The sequence below is a fragment of the Typopeltis vanoorti genome, chromosome 23 (genome assembly GCF_054136105.1).
Source record: "Typopeltis vanoorti isolate ZY-2024b chromosome 23, IOZ_Tvanoo_1.0, whole genome shotgun sequence".
In the NCBI taxonomy this organism is placed as follows: Eukaryota; Metazoa; Arthropoda; class Arachnida; order Uropygi; family Thelyphonidae; genus Typopeltis; species Typopeltis vanoorti.
Window position 1 is genome coordinate 74121536 of NC_143571.1, and position 23325 is coordinate 74144860.

At 36.1% G+C, this 23325-nt stretch overlaps 1 protein-coding gene across 1 annotated transcript in view; it reads right to left on the bottom strand.

Annotated features, from left to right (window-relative positions):
• LOC150093981 (protein capicua homolog) overlaps window positions 1-23325 on the bottom strand; it is a 315184-nt gene that overhangs the window by 262802 nt on the left and 29057 nt on the right. Inside the window, exons 3-4 of the mRNA XM_090412927.1 lie at window positions 13874-14016; window positions 5102-5287 (exon numbers count right to left, since the gene is read on the bottom strand). Coding sequence (XP_090269053.1) covers window positions 5102-5287; window positions 13874-14016 — 329 coding nt within the window. The remainder of the gene's footprint in view (window positions 1-5101; window positions 5288-13873; window positions 14017-23325) is intronic.

Below are 23325 nucleotides of genomic sequence, written 5' to 3' on the forward strand. Positions count from 1 at the left end.
CAGGGAAAGTGATTGCTCCCAAATAGGTTGTCATCAGTTTCCCAATTAAATGCTGGGAAAAGGGAGGATGAGCAAATAGTTAAGTCAATGGCAGTGAATGTTCAGGTAGGCATTTTGTTGGAATCCATGGCAATTCCATTGCAGGAATGTTTCCATTATTTCTCTTTAGTGTATAATCTGGCTTCAAATGATGAGTGGTTTTGTTTTCATTAGTCTTGGATTTTTTTTTTCTCTTCTGAGAATTGTGGACAGCCAGTATGCATCATTTCTTCTTCTTCTGAAAAAAGAAATATCCAAGACATTGTCAAATTCAACTCTCTCTCTAGGGCACTCAGTATTATTTTATTATTTGTTTTATGTTTCTGAGGATTAGTGGAGGTATCCATGCTATCTGTTTACGAGCCATCTAATAAAGGGTCTGGAGGCATATTTTTGATCCTCTGTGATGTATGTTCCATTCATTTTTTTAATAAGAGGATTTTTATGTATCAGACCATTTTTGGCATCTCTTCAGGAGTGAGTCCATAATGATTTTTCTCTTTCATTTCTCAAAGGAGATACAAGTCATATTTCAGGAATGTTGTAGTTGTGAGAAGGTGAGACTGACGTCCTTGTCAATGTCCTGACTGACACTTTCTTGACAGTTGACTTCTCAGCATAAGAGGGTTTAGAAGATGTTATTACTTACTGTGGTATACTGCCTCTTTGCCTCCTGGTATAAAACATTACTCTGTTTTTAACTTTTGTATCTCCTTTTCATACTTCTACTTTTGGCACACTCAGGAGTATGTGCTGGATGGTCTACCTCACAGAACATTTTGATGTTTTGTTCTTATGATCTTTATTCTCATGTTCTTTACTGCCGCACAGATAGTAGAACAACAGGCAGTTTGAGAACTGCATATTTCTGACATTTAAAGCATAAGGGATCTGAGATAAAGAGCTATACTGGACAGTTGAGATATCCTGCTTTGACAAATGCTGGTGGTTTTGTTTGCTGAATGTAAGGATGATGTTACGCGTGGGAATTTTTCCCACCAGTAACATCATCCTTATGCCCATTCCTACATATCAGGATTCTTCTTATGGCTGTCACTCCTTCGTCCTGGAGTTCAGAACATCTCTCTCTTCATCAGGAACATCAAGGAGATCACATTCAGATATTATACCTCTAGAAAAGTTTAAAGTTTTGTGGGCAGTAACTGTAATCAGTATTCCCCCGATAGATGTTGCACGGAGTCATTTTTCTGATTGTGCTACCATAGCTGCTTCAATAAAGCCATCTCCTGAATGGAGATCATGCCAACCCACTTCCAAAACCTTTTTTTCCAATTGAACATTTACCTGTTGAGTGTAAGATTAAAAAGAGTGGTATATTTATTGCAGCTTTTGATGTTTTTTTGTGTTTCTTAGTTTGGTTTTCTGTTGATAATATGGTTTCTGAACTTGGTTGGGGCTTGTTGAGGGGTCCCCTGATAAACAAGAGGATGAGGAAGCCTTCATTCTCATGAGAAGATGGATTCAGTGAAAGATCCCTCTATCTGCTACAGAGCCACAATTGGACACTGACTCTCTGGCAAGCAATGACTGCACTTAGGAGTGGAACCAGGGTTAACCCAAATGCTATACAGGCATCACAGCAAGCCTTGGACCCTGTATCCAGACCATGGAGAAAGAGATCCACTGCAATAACCTTCACCTTTGCAGGCAAGCCCACTAGTTAACTGATACTACTTGGGTCAGTATCAGTTAACTAGTGGGCTTGTTAACTGATACTGACTATAAAATACTCTAGATCAGAGATAGTTGTTGAAAGTTTTTTCACTTGATTACAACTTTCAATACTTGTATACAGAAAATATTCAACTTCTGCATTGATTCAACTTTGATATCTTCTTAGATCTGATTACCACTGATGAGACCTTAATAAAGGTCAAAACTAGCCTGGGTTGTGACCCTTCCCATAATATTTTTGCATTATGGAAGGCAAATTATGTGAAGTCAACAGCCTCTATAATATAAGTAGACTAGTCACAAAGATACTTCACACCTTACACTTGGATATAGGATTGAAGCAAGAATATAATTTCTTGTCATATACATGTGTTCATGCTGTAGAGCAGATGGCAGATGAGTATAATATAGTGTATAGATGCTAAAGAACAGGTGTTAGTTCAGATGCACATCTCTTGAGTAGGATTCTATCAGGACAAGCAGCTTTTTTGTTTTTTCTTGTTTTTTTTCAAGATTGTTCTGATATTTTTCTGGTGGATGGTTACAGAGGGCATGTGTTGTAATGTTCAAAGTAAAGAACAAGGTAATTTGCCTTAGTCATCTATTCTGAAGTTGGATGAGAAGAATGATGACAGGAGACAGACTCATCTTTGGGTCTATCTCCTGATGACAGGAGATAGACCCAAAGATGATAGCAGTAACATCATGTTACTGAAATCAGATAGCAGTAACATCATGTTTGATGTTACTGCTATCTGATTGATAGCAGTAACACTATAGATAGTAGTGAATACTACTATCTGAGTGATAAAGATGCAGAAGCACAAATGAACAAAAGTTGTGCCCAAAAGCTTTTGTAAGGGACTAAAAACATGGCTGCTATTGGTACAGGACTACTATTGCTGGTGAGGTTTCCATATTTAGTTCTGCCAAAGTCACACTTGGCCTTGTTAATTATGATTTGCAAGGGTCATGGGCATTGCTGTAGGCTGTGAATGAAGCTGAAGTTTTTTTCTTGAGCCACTTATGATAAACAGTTTTCTTTTCTTGGACTGTGCAGGCACACGTTTTGGAAAACATTGCTTAAATATAGATATTTTTATGGATAACTTCTATAACAAGATCACAACTAGTATCTGGATTTGGAAACAGTGTTCTTGACCATGAAAAGGAGGAGTAAAAATCTATATAGTCTGATCATTTTAATAATTACTTTAATAAGATTAGGTAACCACATTGGTATTTGTTTCATAGGTTATGCTTAGTTGGTTGCAAAACTAAAAAGTGCTAATAAGAAATAAAAAAAGAAGGTGAATAACACAACTTACAATTATCTACCCTTTACAAAATAATCTCTAGACCCTCGAGTATAGTTTATTATTATTATTGTATGGGCACCTCCATGGAGTCTGAAGGCTCATTGCAAGAGATCTAAACTATCCACACAATCTATCATACCACTCTTCAAATCCAATAACAGACAAAGCATTCACAACTGACTCGGGCAACCCATTCCACTCATTTACAACTCTCCAAGCAAAATATCTAGTCCACACACCCTACTAACCACACCTTTATTCAGCTTCCAGATATGACCTCTTGTTCTGGTCCCTCTAGCCAAGTGCTGAAACATTTCCCCTGCATATAACTCTTTAAGTAACTTAAATATTTCTATCACATCCCCTCTTTTTTCTCCTATTAACCGATTTCTGCAATCCACACACCCTCAATCTATCCTCAATCTTGGTCGCTCACCTCTTAATCTTCTCTGCCCCTCCTTCATCCCCAAGAAGCCCACAAGACTAGACCTGAGCACAGTAATCCAGATGTTGACATATCTGGGCTTTATAAAGTGAAATAACAACTTCCTTATCTCTACTTGTTAGTGTGCTTTTCAATAGTCAAGTTATCTTATGAGTGCCTTGAGCAACCTTAGCAATATATCCTCTAAACTTTAATTCTCTGTCTACCAGCTTCATCTATTTCCTGGACTTCGGATGGAGTACAGTCCCATCAATGTGGTACACAGCTTGTAATCTATTTATCCTAAAATGCATAACCTTACATTTCTGCACATTAAATAGACACCCATTATCTTTTTTCCATACTAACAGCCCATTTAAATTGTCCTGCAAGTTCTCACATCGGCTTGATTAACTATTACTCTACCTAATTTTGCATCATCAGAAAATATTGAATATTTCCTTTCAGGTTATTTCTTATATCATTTATGTATAAATTAAACATTAGTGGACTAATGTAATCTCAGCACTGAATCTTGCAGCACACCACTAGTCACTTTGATTCTGCTCCTCCATATACGACTTTTTGATATCTGTCCAGCAGCCACCCTCTTATGCACATAACCAGTGTCATATCCATCCCCTTTTGTTCTAATTTATGTAACAGAGTTCCAGTGGCATTCTGTCAAATGCCTTTGCAAAATCCATCGGAATCATCATGTAGCCATTTCCTTTATCCAATTCAGCTGTTACTCTATTATAAAAAGTTAGGAAATTACTAAGGCATGACCAGCCCTTCACAAAGCCATGTTGCACCTCAATACAGTAACTTTAGATTTCATACAGTACTTATTTCATGCCCATTCTGATGTAATTTTTGGGTTTCTGTCATGACTTTCTAATCTGTATTATGTAACCCTGTAGTTTATCATAGTGCTATGATGGATTAACTTCTGTTCTTTTTGTATATAAGTACATACTCAAAATGATAACCTGGATGTTGGGAAAATGTTAAGATCAAAACACCAAGTTAATAATTTTAGTACTGAAATTATATTTGCTCCAAACAACAGTGTCTACAAAGTTGTTGCAATGAAATGAAAGAGAAAACCCACACAGAGCACTTGCATTGCAAGGCACATCAGACAATGGGGGATAGGAATTAATTTTTCATAATAGGGCAGTTGAGTTTGTGAAAAACCAAGTACTTGACTATAACAGGCCATGAAACCTAATATATAAAGGAAAATGGAAAAACAATAATGAGATTATTTATTTCTATAGCTAGAACTGAGACAACTGAAGTAATACAAAAACTGATTAAAGGAATAATTATGTCCAATAAAATGTGTCAATATTGTTTGAAAAATACTTTCTATAATTTTACATAATTAAAAAAAAAAAAAAAAAATTTGCTGCAAAATATAGGCTAACTAACAAAAATCTCTTAATCCAAATTTAGATAAACTTAGTTGTTTTAACAGCCTCTAAGATTTGACTTAAAAAGATATTGCTAAACAGCTTACTGAATTAATATTTTCTTAACAGCAAAATAACTTTTGTCATTTTTGTCTGTATCCAAATTGATCTAAAGTAATAAAGGAATTACAACAGAAAATAAACACCTGAAAAGCCAAATCATGGTACTTCTGTTTATCCCTTGGCTCCAAGGCATACCACCATTCACCTAGAATCTTACTAACAGTGCGATTATCTTGGTTAGGGTGCCTTTGATGTACAAGAGCACGATGCCGCTTACTGAATATCATGAATGCATTCATTGGACGACGAATGTGATCCTTATCTTTACCCTAAAAAAGAAACAGAAATGAAATCTGACTGATGACTCTTACAATGACTCAGATACAAAGAAAATATACAGATAATAAAAACTAGCTATATCTTACATGTTACTATATACACTAGGCAGCAGTTCAATGCTGAAATCAATATAGATCCATACCAACAAACAATAAATATTTCAGTCAATAATATAATGTTATTTACGTTTTGTATTATTTTATCACATGACAATGAATATTTAATATATTTCTGCATCTGTAGTAGAGAATAAGTGATGTACATTTGTATTCTGTGAAATAATTATAAAGGCATAACACTTAATTTTAAGATTTGCAAATTGCAAATATCTATTTGTATTCCTTGATTAATAATGTTTGAATCATGTTTTGCAAGAATTCAACAGGATCTTTAACATGACGTTATCAATCAGTCTCTTGCAAAGTAGTCTGCTGAGAAACAGAGTGAGAAAAATGACATAAAATAAACCACTGATAAATCATTAGGTAAAGCCTTGGATTTGAGGCAATTCATTCATCTTTGGAATCTATGGATATACCTATCCGTACATCACCACAAAAGCAATACTGTTGTTTCTGGCTATCTTTAAAAAAAAAAAAAAAATACCTGCAGGAAGGTATCAATTAAGATATCAGCCGAGAGAATTAAGATGTCAGCCGAGAAATTGAAAACATTATGATAATACATTTTCAGAAGAATGGGATAAAATTATATTTTCAAAAATTAACTCTTACAGACCTCACATTCTCTCATCAGAAGTAAATAAAATATCAACTTCCAAACAATTAAAATATCCCTATTTAATATTGTCTATAAGAAGAGTAAAACTCTCTCATCAGAGGGTGATTACTAAAATGTCTACACCAGATTAAGGGATGGGTTGCTCCATATAACCTAAGCATTGCTAATCAATGATCAATATTCCCAAAAGGAGCCACATGAAGTTGAGGATTGCACATTAAGTCAGAAGTCCCAGTCGATTCCCCACATTCCTGAAAGGCAATATGGAGGTCTCCTCTCAGTTATTTTAACCTTGTTGCAAAGTGTAAGGTTTTGAAATCTGGTAAGCAACAATGCAATGCAAAGTATACACTTGGTGGGGAAACTTTGAAGTAGGCTGAGGAGACACTAGACCTGAGAGGGTGGTGGTAGACAAGGATCTGAAGTTCAGAGATCACATGGCACAAGTTGTGAAGTCATTACATGAAATTATGGAATGATTTAAAGGACCCAAATGAGCAGAAATAAAGTGGCCATGGTTTCATTGTATAAGCCAGGCTTCACATGGATTATTATGCACAGATTTGGTGCCCTAGTTTTCACTGTGATGAGGATATATTAGAAAGGGTCTGGAGAATACTGACTATAGTGGTAACTGATCTTTGGAATACAGGATATGAAGACCGATTAAGGGAATGCAATTTGCAAAGCCCTGTGAATAGGAGGAGGAGAGAAGAGGGAATGTGACAGATGTTTAAGTTGGTAAGGGGTTGTTACTGAGTTAATGTGGAAGAAATTTTTCACAGAATGGGAGAAGGAGATAGAACAGGAGACCACCCCTGGAAATTGTATAAGGAAGGTGTGAGCAAGGGCATAAGGAACAGGTTCTTTGCATTCAGCGTGGTCGGTAAGTGGAATGCACTGCCTGACAGTGTGATGAAAGCTGACACGCTGAGTTAGTTTAAAGCACAGTTTGAATGGCTTCTGTTTAACAGTGTGCACCTCCTGCAATGAGTCTTGACTCCATGGAGGTCATAGGTTAATAATAATAATAATAATTTGTGAGCTATATAAATCAAAATTAGGCTGTGATCTGAACTAGATCTGATCTGATCTAGAGGACAAAGTATACTTAGAAGGAACAGTGGTAAGAAAATGTTCAAGAATGTTTGGATCATGATAATTCAAAAGATTATCTACTGGAATGCACAGTAATGGATTCTTTGCTAAGCCATACAGATGAAAATTTCATCCAACTCACTGCAAATCATAGCATTCAAGCAGAATAAAAAATATGCATTTATTAACTATGCAAACAAGCATGTTAACAAAAGTTAACAGTAAATAACAGACACTGACAGCAACTGAGCAGCATATGCTACTTTTTTGCTGAGTGCGCCTTATCACTGCAGTATTTGAAAGAAACAACACTCAATTTGCCTTTCATTAGTACTTTTAAGGTGATAAAAATGTCAAGCCATAAGGAACAGTTTGGTATTTCAGAAATAACATGAATGATGGAGGACTCTCTACTAATTTCTATTAAAAGTTGGTAGGTTTGGATTCTACTCCTCTTAAGGAATTAGTAACTTCCACTAGACCTAATTCTACATACCAGTTTATCCAAAAGATGTTCCACTGGGTTTGGGTTAGAGGGAGGGGGGGGGGGACTTCTGGATTAGCCACTGCTATGTTTGGATATTATTTCCTTCGAACTACATTTTCATAATCATTGCTTTCTCACATTATGACCTTCATTAATTATAAAAAAAAATTTTGATAAAATTAATAGACAAAAGTTATTTAAAATATTAACCAGTCTAAATATACCAAACCAGATCTTACAGCCTATTCAAGAAATATACACAGGAAATAAAATAGCAGCCAAATTAGAACAAATATCAGGAAAGACACATGAAGAAGAGTATGGCAAGGATGTACCCTATTACCTCTGCTTTTTAATATAACAATCTGGAAAATGCATACAAATTTAGCATACAAATGAACCCACAAATAATGATAGATACACACTATTATTTGCAGATGATCAAACTGTATTAGCTACATCAGATGATTATGATCCACAGAGATCAGTAAAATCATTAAATGAAATTTCAGAACAATATAATATGAAAACATCAGGAGTAAAGACAAAAATAATGGGTTTCAAAGGAATAATAAGAAATAAAATAATGATAGATAATAAAATATTAGAACAAGTAAATACTTTCAAATATGTGGGATGCATCTTATCATATGAAGATGAAAAACATATAGACATTAAAATATCAAATCTTGTCAAAGTAAACAGAATAATAAATAATATATTTAAGCCATTCTTAGTATAAAAGCACACCAGAATCAGACTATATAACATTCTGTCTAAACCAACTTCATTATATGGAAGTGAAACATTGATCATAAAAAACATGAATGAAAAACAGATTCAAACAGCAGAAATGAAATTCCTCAGAAAAATTTCAGATCTACCAACTGGAACCATAAAACAAATGAAGAAATTTCACAATCCCTTAATATAAAACTAAGTAACTACTATATAAGTAAATATAACTACTATATATAAACAAAAATGGTTAGAACATCTAAATTGACGACAATAGCAGATTGCCAAAAATCTATATGGATATCAAATAAATGGAAAAAGAAGAATTAGAAGACCAAGAAAGCAATAGCATGAGACAGTAACAGGCCAGTTGTCCTAAAATCCATGAAAAGAAGCTTTGTGACATGAAGCACTGCAGCACTGGAAGGCACAAACTGCCAATAACAAACATGTTCATAATATCAATGTAGAACCTAGTGTTTACAAGACTTAATCCATACCCAATCATGCTTTGATAAAGAATTCCAATGCTGGTTTGTTCAGGTGCAACTATGAATAAAAGTTGAAAACCTCATCTCAAAAAATGGAAGATTACAACCATCTGAGCCTCAGAAGCAGCAGATGGGCAAGCATGGAGGCCATGAGGAGACAATCCCTTTGACCATGGGCACGGCAGGTCAATCCCCAGCATTCTTGATCTCTAATGTTTGAAAGTGAACAAAGAACAATAACTGGATGGAAATTCTATACAAAAAACTGGAAAAATGGACATTGAATTTTGGCACATGGGATGTCAGAGGTATAAATGGGGAAAGGAGTAGAATTAGTTAAGAAAATTAAAATGACAAGTTGGATACCTGTCTGCAACAGAGACAAAAAACAAAGACAAGGATGCAAAGTGTTTGGTGAATTCATGTTATTGTTCAGTGGAATATTAAAAACAGCATGAACAAAAGTCAGAGTTGCATAACAGATACAAATAGGTCAATTGGGTCATATTAAAGACTCAAAGTTCATCAATGAACACTTAAATGACAATAAATATAAAAGCTGAAAGACATGATAGTGTGTGTGTGTTGCCTAGGTATGATAATGATGAACTGAGCAGAAGAGCGGTAATATTGAATGACTCAACAGCTAGAATGTGTGACAAGAGAGGACTGGAATATGTGGATGCTTGGAGTGCGTTTGAGGACAGAGGAATTGTATGCAAGAGACCACTTACATTTGAATGAGGAAGGATGTAGGCATCTGGAGAGATTGCTGTTCTGAAAAAGTCAGTGTGTCCCAGGGAGGATAGTAGCAGGGGTGGCCTCTTGTGGGAATGGGTACTTGGGAGAAGGGGGACAACATCAGGTAACACTGAGCCCAGTGGAGTCTAGAGGAGATAATGCTGGGTATAGAAACAATGGCATTTATACGCTATATACTAATGCCAGGAGTATCCGGAATAAGGGAGAGGAATTGACGGCACAGATAGCATCAGCCTGGCCAAAAATTATTGAGATCACTGAGACGTGGTTGACAGAAGAGGATATAATAACAGGAATAGAAGTCACTGTGTACAGCATTTTTTGGCAGGATAAGAAGAGAAAGCGTGGTGGTGGAGTACTGCTTATGATAAGTGACGATCCATGTCCTCTAAGAGTGGAGACTTTGGAAGGCAGTGACACTAATGATTTTTGAAAGCATATGGTGTGAGGCAGAGGTGGACAAGACAGGATATTTAGTGGGGTATTGCTACAGACCCAGGAGTACAGAGGGTGGGGACCAGGAAATGTTTAGACAGTTGAGTTTGGCAAGTGCAAGATTGTTATGGGAGATTTTAACTACAGCAGTATAAACTGGGGAGTGGAAGATGCATGTAGCAATAAGGGAATGGAATTTCTAGAATTCTTGAGGGACAAATGTCTTAGGCAACATGTAATAGAGGGAACAAGAGGTTCAAGAATTTTGGATTTGGTTATAGCATCAGAAGAGTTGATAACTGAGATGACATCTCTTCCACCAGTTGGAGAGAGTGACCATATGGTTTTGACTTGGAAAATGAATAGACACGCAGGAGTATCAAAGAGATGGGAACGTACGTGGAATTATAAGGCAGGTGATTATAATAGTCTAAGACGTCAACTTGGAGAAGTTTCATGGAGGGAGGAATTGGAAGGCCGGGATATCATTAGTGCGTGGGAAATTATGAAAGAACATTTGTTAGCAGCAATGGTAGGTTGTATACCAGAAGTGAACAAGAGGACACAATTTGGAGTAAATTGGATGAAAAACAATATTAAATAGGAATTGCATGCGAAAAAAAGGCTGTGGAAGAGATATAAGGAGACAGGAGAAGAAAACATGCATGAAGAGTTTAAGACACAGGTCAGAAGAGTGACTAGGATGGTAAGGAAAACAAAACTAGAATATGAGAGGAGATTAGCCCTAAGATCCAAAGAAAATCCTAGGGAATTTTTTAAATATGTGGCCAGTAGGAGGAGAAATGACTGTGGAAGAATGATATCGTGGGATAAAAATGGGAATAGAGTGACTGATGCAGCGAACATAATAGAATTGTTCAATGAACACTTTATTGGAGTGTTTCATACTGGAGGAGTCAGTTTTAATGCTAGAGAGATAGGGCAGGTTCAAGGTTTAGAGGTACAGGAGGCGAGTGTGTTTCAAATACTGAGTACTCTGGATGTCAGTAAAGCTGTGGGACTGAATGGTATTTCACCATCAGTTTTGAGAGAATGTGCTAAAGAACTGACAGCTCCTTTGATCTGGTTTTCAATGAAAGTCTGGCTATGGGAAAGGTGCCCATGGAATGGAAGGAAGGTAAGATAGTGCCATTGCATAAGGGCGGTAGCAAACTGGAAGTGGCTAATTATAGCCCAGTTTGTGTGTCATCAGTAGTTAGTAAGATCTTGGAGAAAGTAGTGAAGGACCATATATACAGCATTGGAGGCAGATGAGGGTAATGTTATCTGTGAGAGTCAACATGGATTTATGAAGGGGCGCTCTTGTTTTAGCAACATGCTAGCCTTTTATGATAAAGTTACAAGAGCATTAGATGAGGGAAAGGCATATACTGCCATTTTCCTAGACTTAGCAAAGGTATTTGACAGGGTGCCACACGATAAGCTGATATTCAAGTTGCAGCACATGGGTTTCGATGTCAGATTGGTCAACTGGATTCAGGATTGGCTGTCCGATATGTATCAGAGAGTTTTGTATGGTGGAACAATATCAAAGAGGCAGAAAGTTGCAAGTGGGGTTCCACATGGCTCAGTACTGGGACCTATATTGTTTAACCTTTATATCAATGACATTGTCTGTAGATTGCAAGGGGATATTCAGTTGTTTGCGGGTGATGAGAAGCTGGGAAGAGTTATTAGTAATAGTGCAGATGCGGCAGCCCTGCAAGAGGATTTGAATAAGCTAGATATATGGGCAAATGAATGGGGGTTTCAGTTTAATACAGCAAAATTTAAGGTCTTGAGGTTTGGGACACATCGAATGGATGCTGCATACTCTATGGGAGGAGTTATACTGGAGTTGATGATTGATAGAAACCTGAAATTAAGGGGACATATTGCAAAGGTAGTGAAGATAACAAAGAGGATTGCTGCAATAATGAGAAGGACACTGACCTGCAGAGATAAAACAGTTATCATTCCGTTGTATAAGACCCTGATCAGACCACACTTGGACTATTGTTCTCAGATTTGGTCCCCAGGATTTGAAGGGGATAAATTGACTGTGGAAAGGGTAGAAAGGCGGATAACAAAGATAGTTTCAGGACTGTACAATGATAGTTATGAGGATCAGCTGAGGAAATGTGGACTGCAGAGTTTGGTGGATAGAAGAAGGAGAGGTGATATGATTGAGACTTTTAAACTGTTGAGAGGTGGTTACAGGGTTGACACTGGGGAGTTCTTTCGCTTGGTTGAACAGCAGGAAGGAGTGATGACAAGAGGATATCCCTGGAAATTACAAAAGGAAACTGTGAGCAAGAGGGTGAGAAGTGGTTTCTTTGCATGGAGGGTGGTTGAACCGTGGAATGCATTGCCTGATGGAGTGGTGAGAGCGAGAACGGTCAATGAGTTCAAGGAATGGTATGATAGACTTTGTGTTTCTGGGGGGGGGGGGGCTCCCCTCGATGAGGTTTTAAAGACTTTGTGTTTCTTAGAAAGGAGCTCCCACGATGAGTCTTTTGACTCCATGGAGGCCTGAATAATAATAATTATTATGAAAGTTTAACTCTGATCATAATATACAGGCTAAGAAGAAAAATTATTTGAAGAAATTCAAAATGTATTCATAAATGTAACAAGAGAGATCATCCTATTTAGAGATTTTAATGCAAGAATGTGGAGCAGAAACGTGGAAATATAATTGGCGGAAACGGTGAAGAAATTCATACACAACAGAAAATTGTGTCAAACTTTTTATTTCTAACAACCTGATAAATATATTAGTGAAGCACTTGGGAGAAATGAGGAACATAATAAACTATGTGTTAATCAAGAAAGAACTACGAAATGTGTAGGATGCAAATAAGACAAGATGTACAGTATGAAATAAAATAAGAAGGTCAGACAACAAGCACTATCTGCTTACAATGTTGATGGTAATAGATGAAAAGTGGGTTATGAAAACACAGAAAGACAAAGTCTAGAGACCTTTAAAACCATTACCTTCTCAGTTAAATATTTTTATATTTAATAAGGTTAAAACACCTTATGGTAACTTGTTCTGATAAAATACTTATAAGCTCTGTATTACTAAAATCTTGGTATTTCTAGCCTGGCTCCCACTGATGAGACCTCAATAAAGGTCGAAACCAGTCTGGGTAGTGGCCCCTTGCCGTTAATACATAGCAGCATCATACATCTCCTCCAGGAGATGTGCTTTGCATTAAGGGGAAATATTAAGAGTGATCAGAGCTTATCCACCTTTACCACAAGTTGCCTTGACTTGTACTACGTGTGGGGTCACCTAGACTTGCAATACTTGCAGGCACAAACAGCTTGACTTACTTGTCTGTTTGCTTACTTGGGAAATGGAATAAAACCAGGGTTTAAAATAGCTTGGTATCTTTAACACACACACACACACACACACACACACACACACACACACACACACACACACACACACACACTATTTTAAGACAATCTTTTAACCACCTACCCCTCCATGCCTGGTCATCTCCCAAGCATTTTTTTTTTTTTTCATTTTAAATTTTGAAGGATCATGCTTAATTAGGTAATTAAAGACTGCCAATGTAATTGTTTTTACAAATTTATTTTATGAATTACTTTAAACAACCAAACTATTCTACTATTCTTAGAAACAAAGCAGAATGATTTAATATTTATTCACATTAAAAATAGTTTGCTTTTTAAACATATATAAAAAAAAGAAGCAAACAATCTAAAATTCTTATAGAATTTCTATAGGTTTCCCTTCTCACCTATTAACTTTAAAGATCAACTATTATTAAAAGACAGTCACAAACCTTTTTTGGACTTTTTGAATCATCTTTAGGAAGAGCACCAAGTGACTGTGTCCTTCGCTTGGCTGGTGAACCAACTGCAGGTGCTGCGTCTACAGTTGCTAAAAACACATCATCATCACCATCCTCTTCAGGAAGTACAGCAACTATTATGAAAATAGAACTAATGTATTAACTGAGAGTACACTTAAAGTGATAAATAAAAACATTTAAAATGAATAATAAAAGAACTGGGTTAAATAGGTTATCACAGCAATTGTACAAGATGAACAGAAAATATCCCAGATTATTGTATGGAACTAAGCATGAGCTGCAACAGGGTACCACATAATAAATATAACCTTTGCTGTATTTGAATATCACTGCTAATGACTAGATTCTACTCTTTCTCCACCTTTAATAACAATAATAATTTAATTTATGGGTGAGGGAATAATACTATGTGAATATCCTATCTATATGCAGTGTGATAAAAAATAAAAAATAAAAAAAAAAAGTATGGCAGTACTTTTTGGCAAGATTGATTGTTCTGCCTGTAAACCATACTGTCTGGGGAAAATTTCATGAAGTTACACATGCATGGACAAGATGCAGCTTGTGTAAACAAGGTCATGACTCATTACACTGCAGTCATTTGTGGTCAGCACTGATATCATTTATATTACTGCATGTTGTATTTTGTGGCAACTTACACAATTACATGTATTAAATTGTGCAAAAACAGGAGGATGACAACCTGAAACATAGGAATTAATGCACAATCTTCAATCATAATGCAACTAGCCCATGCAAGAGCTCCCCCCCCCCCTCCCACTCAAAAAAAAAAAGGATTGTTTCACACTCCAAGAAAGCATACAGGAAAGTAAAGTGATGTAAACAGTTTTTTTAATACAACTGTATTTCAAAACTGAGGAAACTCTGGTGAACAAAAATTTCACCACAGCATTCCTATTCATCCAACTTTTGTTGTAATTTTGGTGAACAGCATGCCACTGGTGCTCCATTCATACTCAAACATGGTGCTGTGAGCTCTTCAGAGAACTTAGACAGGTGAAATATATGATGATACTGATTTAGTTAACCAAAACTGATGGCAGAAGACAATGGAGAGCCCATTACCCATATTCCACTATAATGTAGAATTTTGCACAATATTATTTTAGAAATTTATCATTTCACTGAATGACTTCGTTATCAGCAGTATTAATGTCATTTAGTAAGACTGTCTATAACATTATTTCTTACTGTTGTAGACACTATATGGTATAAAGTGTATGAGCAGTCTGTCAAGGTGCTTCAATAATTTGTAATTTTTTATTTTCAAACATCAATAAAAATAAAGAAAAATTCACATAATAATAGATATTATAAAAGACACTCAAATTACATAAGATATGCTAAATAAAATTTAGTGATCCAATGAAATAAAACTGAAAAAATTTGTTTTCACACTGTATTTTACTCTAATCTCCAGATATTATTTTCCATCAAATCCATAAACATCAAATCACTCTCTCTATGCAGTATCATACTGCATATCCAGATTCAGAAGATAAACCAAGCAGAGGTTAGTAAAGGAAATACAAAGAAAAAGGTAATCAGCATGCTCATGAATAATACAAAATACAGGCAACAAGAATTGCTAGTATGGTATGTAACTATGTAGTAAGTAAGAGGAAGAATGATTATAGAAGATAACTTTAATCAATGTTGATGATACATACAGTGGCAAAAGTAGAAGAAATAGTTGCATTAAATGGTTACTTTGAAAGCATGTATCAACCAGGTGAAAATTTTGCAGTTGCTAATGTAAAAGAAGCTGATGTGAGAGAAGTAGATGAACTGGAGGCTCTCAGCATAGTGGAAAATAGTGTGAATACAGCAAGCGGGACTGGAAGGCATGCTGACCCAAATGCTATGAGAATAAGCAAGAGAACTGACTGTGCCTCTGATGTTTAATTTGTTTAACCACGCTACTGGCCAAGACGTCTATAGATGTCAATGTTATCATGGATGTGAAGTGCATATTAAAATTGTAATACCATTGATATTACATTGAAATATATGATGGATACGAAGCGTATAAGGATGCGTATTTGATCCATAATGGCCGGTAAGGTGATTAATCTAGTCTCAGCTCCAGTCAGGTTCCAAGGGAGTGGAAAGAGAATAAAAGAGTTACTTTATATAAAGGAGGCTCTAAGACAGAAGTAGCAAATTAGGGACCAATTAGTACCTTAATACTTTCCAATACTTTTGACCATCACCACTTAGGAGTGGTGGTCAAAGTATTGGAAAAGTTGGTTAAGGATAAAATCCAGAAATGAGTGAATTGGAATACGATAATATATGGTGGACTCTGTTAAAGGTAGGTCCTGCCTTAATAATTTATACATATTTCATAATAAAGTGACAGTGGAACTGGATAAAGGAAATGGATACACCGTGATACTGCTGGAAGGCATCTGTAGAATACTGCATGGAAAAATACTACATAAGTTGGAGCAAATGGGAATTGGATATGAAGTTGGCAGGTATTTGGGGCAGAGGAGAAGGTGCTGCCAGACAGATACTATAGAGTAGTATATGGTACAGTGGAATCCAGGAGAATTATAGTAACTAGTAGAGTGCCTTCAAGGCTCTTTACTGGGATTAGTACTATTCAATCTATATAGTACTGACTTAAGAGAGGATATTCGGTTGTTGCTGATGATGCAAACCCACATAGGGTAATAGTTGATGAAGGTGATGCAGACATTCTACAGGATAATTTAAATAGACTGTCAGTGTGAGTGAAGGATCATATTCATCAATTTACTAATACAAAATGTAAGGTTATGCATGCACACACACACACACACACTATATATATACATATATATATATTACACTGATAATTGTATTGTAGGAAATTTATATGGCTACAGATGTGGAGGTGATGGTAGAGAGAGAGAGAGTTGAAGTTTGGATGGCATATCGTAGACGTTGGCAATCAAAGAATTACTTGGATGATGATGAACACACTGATAAGTAAAGATAAGTAAGTTTATAAGGAAAAAATTCATCATATCTTGCCTACTGTGCACAGATTTGGTCTCATGGGTATTTTGGGAATCAAGAGGTGGTGAAGAAGATCCAGAAAGGAATGACAAAGTGATGACAGGTCTGTGGAATGCTCCATATGAGGATAGATTAAAGCATGTGCATTGTAAAGTTTAGTTGATGAGTAGAAAAGAGGGGACATGATAAAAACTTATAAGTTACTAATGGGGTGGATTCTAAAAGATTCACACAAAAGAAATTTTTGTGTCATCTAAAAAAAGATGAAGAAAGTGAGAAAGAATTAGGGAATGAATAATAGTATGGGTATCTCAAAATGAGTCTTCTGACCCCCACATAGATACTCATATTATTATTATTATTATGGGTTACTTCAAGGAGTCCTTTGACTCATTGAGGGAGACCCTAAACATCATGTCAAGAACTGCCCAACATTTGTGTGCAGTATATATCATACTTTGGTTTAAACTCATTCACAGTCATGGCACTTACAACAGACTCTGGTAAACCTATTCCACTCATTCACTACTCTCCAAGCAAAAACCTAGTTCTAACACCCCTGCTAAACACACTCTTACTTACCATGGATGACCCCTAGTTCTCCCACCACCTGTTCTGAAAAATTTCCTCTGAATTAATCTTGTAAAAACCCCCCTCAGTAATTTGTATGTCTCAATCATATCACCCCTTTTCTGCCTATCAACCAGTTCCTGTAACCCACAAATCTTCAACATGTTCTTGTAAGCCATAGACTTGCTACCATCTTGGTCACTTGCCTCTGGATCCTCTCCACCTCCTCCTCATCGCCAAGAAACTCTGATGCCCAGATCTGAGCACAGTAGTTAAGATGGGGTCTTATCAATGCTTGATAAAGAGGAACAATAACTTGTTTGTCTCTGCTTGTCAAAGTATTTTTCAGTAACCAAGTAATATGATGAGCTGCTTTAACTCCCTATCCACTACCAAGTCTCTGGCTTTGTCAATTTCCTGGAGTACAGTTCCACCAATGTGGTATACAGCTAGTAATCTTTTCACTCCAAAAAGCATAACCTTACACATTGCCACATTAAACTGACATCCATTCTCCTTTGCCCAGTCTGCCAATCTATCCAAATCATCCTGCAAAATTTTGACATCATTTGTATTAACTATTGCTCTACTCAACCTTGCATCATTGGCAAATAACTAAATACTACTAATAATAATAATACCAGAGGGTATATGATAGAAACATATAAGTTATTAAAGGGGTTTGATAGGAATGATGACACAAAAGACTTTTTTTTTTCAATATATAACAGGAAGTGAGAGCGAGAGAGAGAGAGCGAACAAACAATCTCTCCTGAAAAGAATGCAAGAGCATGGTTAGCAAGGGTGTTAGGACTAGATTTTTCATTTCAGCTGGAATGGTATAAATTGGATGCCAGAGGCAGTTGCAAGTGCTTTGTCAATGAATGAGTTCCAGGAGAAATGATAGGTATCATATGAACAATAGTAAAGAGCTCTGATAATCTCATATGAAATTACAGTAAAAAGTGCTTTAGAAGACAGAAATATAGTCTGATATTACTGAAATATTGACAGATAACAGGCTAATCTGGATCAAAATTGTTGATAGAAAGTTAATAATGATGTAACTTTTCATGCAGTACTATCATAAGATCCTATACATACACCCCTGAGGGTATGTCAGGAATTTGATGATGAAGATCTCTTACAATGAGTCTGACTTCATACAGATGGTTGAGAAATAATAATTCATTCATTCGTTGTGTACTGAAACAACCAGCATGAAAAAACACACTTTACTACAGAAAAAGAATAAAATAACTTCAGTTCTTATTAGACACATCAGTTACATCTCTTTCAACTGTTCATTAGCATTTTCTGTCCACAAAAAGTGCCAACAACAAGTTAATTCTGTATCTAATAGATATAGCATGACTGTAAGATCTGACTTACCAGAAGCATGCAACTAGAAATAATCTTGATGTTCTTCCAGATGTATCTGAGCAGAATGACATATCAGTCCATAACAAGATAGGCCACATAGGCAAGAAATTCTGTAAAGAAAGAGGAGGCTATTTATCCTTAGGAGAATGTAAGAATAAATTTAGTTCACAAATCAGGTGGAACTTGAAGATTAATCTGGTACAGAAGTCTGGAGAGCTTCCTCCTCTGAAAGAGGACCAAATTTTTAGATTACTCTGATCAGAGTAATTATAGATTACTCTGTTGAAGTTGTAGTAGCTGCTAGAAATGAAAGTAGCTCTAATGAGAATTCTGTTTTCAGAAGTCAGTGGAGCATAAGAAATGTGTATAATGTGCTAAAGTTTTGATAATGCTCAACTTCTGCAACTTGTGAGATGGATGATGAGAAGCAGTACCAATGTATCTTTCTTTTATATACACTAAAAATTGAAGGCTACCATTAGGTTGTCTTTGGATGACAATGTTCAGGGATGGAAAGAACTATCATCTTCCATTTCAAACATAAATTTAATCCTTGGATGATGAAGGAAAAACATGGAGCTAGTCAGATAAAATGCCAGAATGCAATATGTTGTCAACATATGGAAATCATAAAGAAAGCATGGGAAGAAAAGGTGGCAAGTATGCTTCTTGGAAAAAAGTCAACAGGCACCCCAGTGGGCAAGGTGCACTATGCCATGTAATAAGTATTCGTAGCCAGTATAAATGGGAGAATATGATGCTCTCAAGTCAGTGCAACTGTGTCAGGGAGAAACAGCTGCAAGAAGGGAACTGACAGAGTTTGAAAGAAGCATTTTAGATTCCAAGCCTATCTTTTCAGCAAATTATTAATAAACCTAAACCATCTCAGGTCAAAAATCAGTGATACCATAGTGAGATGGAAGCGCAGGAAGTCAACTGCAAATGTCACCTGCAGTGAACAACCTGCCACACTCAGTGAACGTAGGTTGCTACAAAAGATAATATGTAAAAATCACTATTTGTTAGCAATATGCTGAAGGTGGAGTTCTGGACACTGACTGGAACACGAATCTGCACAAAAACATTCAGGACCGAGGCTCACAACATGGGTTGCCATGGTGGGAGAACAATATGCAAGCCCCACATTACCCGAACCAACATGCAGTGCCATTTTCAGTGGTGTAAAAAGTATATATGGTGGGACATGGAAAGCTGTGTTATGGAACAATGAATCATACTACACAATCTACTGAGCAGATGAATGGGTGTGGCAGATGCCCAGTGAACATCCAGAGTATATAACCCCAACTATGAAATTTGGAGGTGGCAGTGTGATGGTATGACCCTTTTTTTCCTAGTTTAGCCTCAGACCTGTGTTTGTGGTGCCACAAACATTGAACTTCGAGAGGTATCTGAACATTCTGGGCAATGAACATTCTGGACAACTTCTTTGTGGCATTTCTATGGAACTGACCATTGTCTCTTTCAGCAAGACACTGTGCACTGCTGCTGTAACTGCATAGTTTGTAGAAATGAATGTCACCACGCTTGACTGGCCTTCACAGAATCCTAATCTCTACTCTATTGAACCTGTGGAATAAAATGGAGCATTAGGTGAGGTCAACAGACATCTGCCACACAATAGTCCAGGACCTCATTACATGCTAACAGGAAGAATAGTCCAAATTCCCATTCATCACTATTGTATGCTTATGGAAAGTATGCCCCATAAGTATTCAGTCATTGCAGTGATTGCAGTCATTGCAATCTTTTGATGTAGGATCTCCTTTCATTTGCAGTCACTGCAGTGAAAGGAGGTCCTACATCTTATTAAGATGGGCATAATGGCTATTTATTCCTCACACTATGGCCATTGATCTCTTTCCAAGCAATGTACATGCTATTCTAAATGCTCCATATATTAGTGACTAAAATGGTAGAGATAGACAAACTCGTTGCAGTTCCTTCAATTTATTTGTATAGTTTATTTCAACAGGAAAAGTATGCTGCATTTATAGCAAAGTTGAGCAATTTGACAATTGCTCAACAATTTCATCCATATTTCATATGGTGGGAAATCATTACATAGTAACTCTAATGTATCTGTAAGACAAATATTTGTAAAGAGCGAAACTAGATAAAAAATAATAATTAAAAAGATCTGTCAGAAGTAATGTAAGTCCACAAATAGTGTTCTTGGAACCTTCAAGTTTTTAATGAATGGCAGATAATTTTCAATAAGCAGAAAGAACTCTTCAGGAGACAACTTTTCACAGACATTTTGAAAGTTTATATTAAGTTGGACTGCCAATATAATCTCAACAGTTATTAAATTAATATTCAGAGAGGAAGTTACATTGACACTTGGGAGTTATTTCATATAGTAGAACAATGGGAAGGAAAGAGGACAAGATGCCATACCTGAAAGTTACAAATGGAAGCAGTGAGTAAGAGGGTGAAAAGTGACTTTTTTTTGCATGGAAAGTGGTTGGACTCAGGAATTTATCACCTGATGGGAGTGAGAGCATGAATGGTGAACGAGTTTACAAAGTGGTATGATAGACTGTGTTGTCTGTGATGGTCTCCTATAACATATGATTCCATGAAGGTTCTGAATAATTATTATTACATGACTCCTCCAGGGAGTCCAATCATTGAGGGAGGGCACCAGCTCTACAACTGTCTCCAGCACTCAATCCACCAACTACAATGACTGCAATTCACCAACGTCATCTACTGCCAACCACCACCATTAGTATTTTCACAGACAATCACAAACATCCATGCCCATGGCAGGATTGGAACCCACAGCCTTCTGGCTGGAGAGAGTAGATGTGCTAACCACTCAGCCAAGCAGGCTAATGAGTATATATATATATATATATATATATATATATTTTTTTTTTTTTCGTACTTAAAGTTTTTTTTTTTAAATAATAATAACAACAATAACTGTTTACAACATATATTATTATAATATTCATAATGATGATTATTACAGATATTTCTTTGCAATTTTATGCTCTATATATACAATATCAATGGATATAATCACTCTATATTGCATACTTTTGTTACAGTTATTACATACATTTGATTACATATGATACATTATTTACATTTGTATACATATGATACTTACTTTACATACATTTGTTTACATATAACACATACATTAAATACTTTGGTTTACGTGTGATACGTACATTACATGCACTTGGTTACATATGATACATCTTAGATGAGAACTAATTTCTCTGCTTTCATCCTCGAAGCTTATACATAAGCTTATCTGAGGATGACACCAGTTGGTTATTATTTATTGTTTTTTTTTTTTCCTGTGTTGGGAAGCTACGAAATCTATGATTGAGAAATTCGCACGCGCGCACTCGCACACACGCACACAATAACTTGGAATGTATTGATGTGTTGCTGAACTGGAAGCCTGAATGAATATATTGTGTTTCATTAAGTTTGTATGGTATTTTGGGTGTGTGTTTCTTGTTCATAGTATGTCCTTAGAGCTCTTTTCAGGCTATTGTAGTTTGTAAGGTTTCTGTATTCAAAAGGTAATTTGTTTATCATGTCTGGGATGTAGAAGTTTCGTGTGGCCTTTCCATAGTGATTATTATATTTATATGTGATATAATTAGTAGTCTGAGGTCTTGTTATACGGTATGTATTTCTGACTGTCCTGTAGTTGGCATCGAAATAATGTTTCAGCAAAGCTGCATAGTGACATATGTGTTTTGCTGTCAGTATTTTGTGTTCTGACATTGCAATGTATATAAGGTTGTTATTTTCTCTTTGTTCCCAAAAGATCAGTTTTATCATTTTGTACTGTAGCGACATTAATCTATTTAATTTGTAGGATGCACAAAAAGCATACGTTGTTATAGCATATCTTAGTATATTGTGGCATGGTGCTTTGTATATTAGTGTTTTTAGGCGTATGGGAACTATGTCTTTTAACCTGTAGAGTTTGCCACTTATTGTTCAAAGTTTGTTGTGTAGATGGTTTATGTGGCTATTCCAGTTCATATCTACATCGAAGTAAATTCCAAGGTATCGTATTGTTTCAACCTGAGTGATTGTAGTGGCTTTGCTGTTCTGTGTGTTTTTTATGTTGGAAAGTGGATGTTGGATGGTTATATATTTGTTATCAACTGGTCGAGTCAGTGGATTTCTGAATATCATTAATTTTGTCTTTTCTGAGTTTAGGTGTATGGAGTTTTTCGTGAGCCAGTCTATGATCAGATTTATGTCATGTTGCATATTTGTTTGGGATATGCTTGCGTTATTATGGATGGATATTATAGCTATATCGTCTGCGTATTGGAATATCTTACCTTTGAGTGGTAGCTGATTAATATTGTGCATGTAAATGTTGAATAGAGTTGGGGAGAGTACAGCTCCCTGTGGTACTCCACAGGTTACTGGTA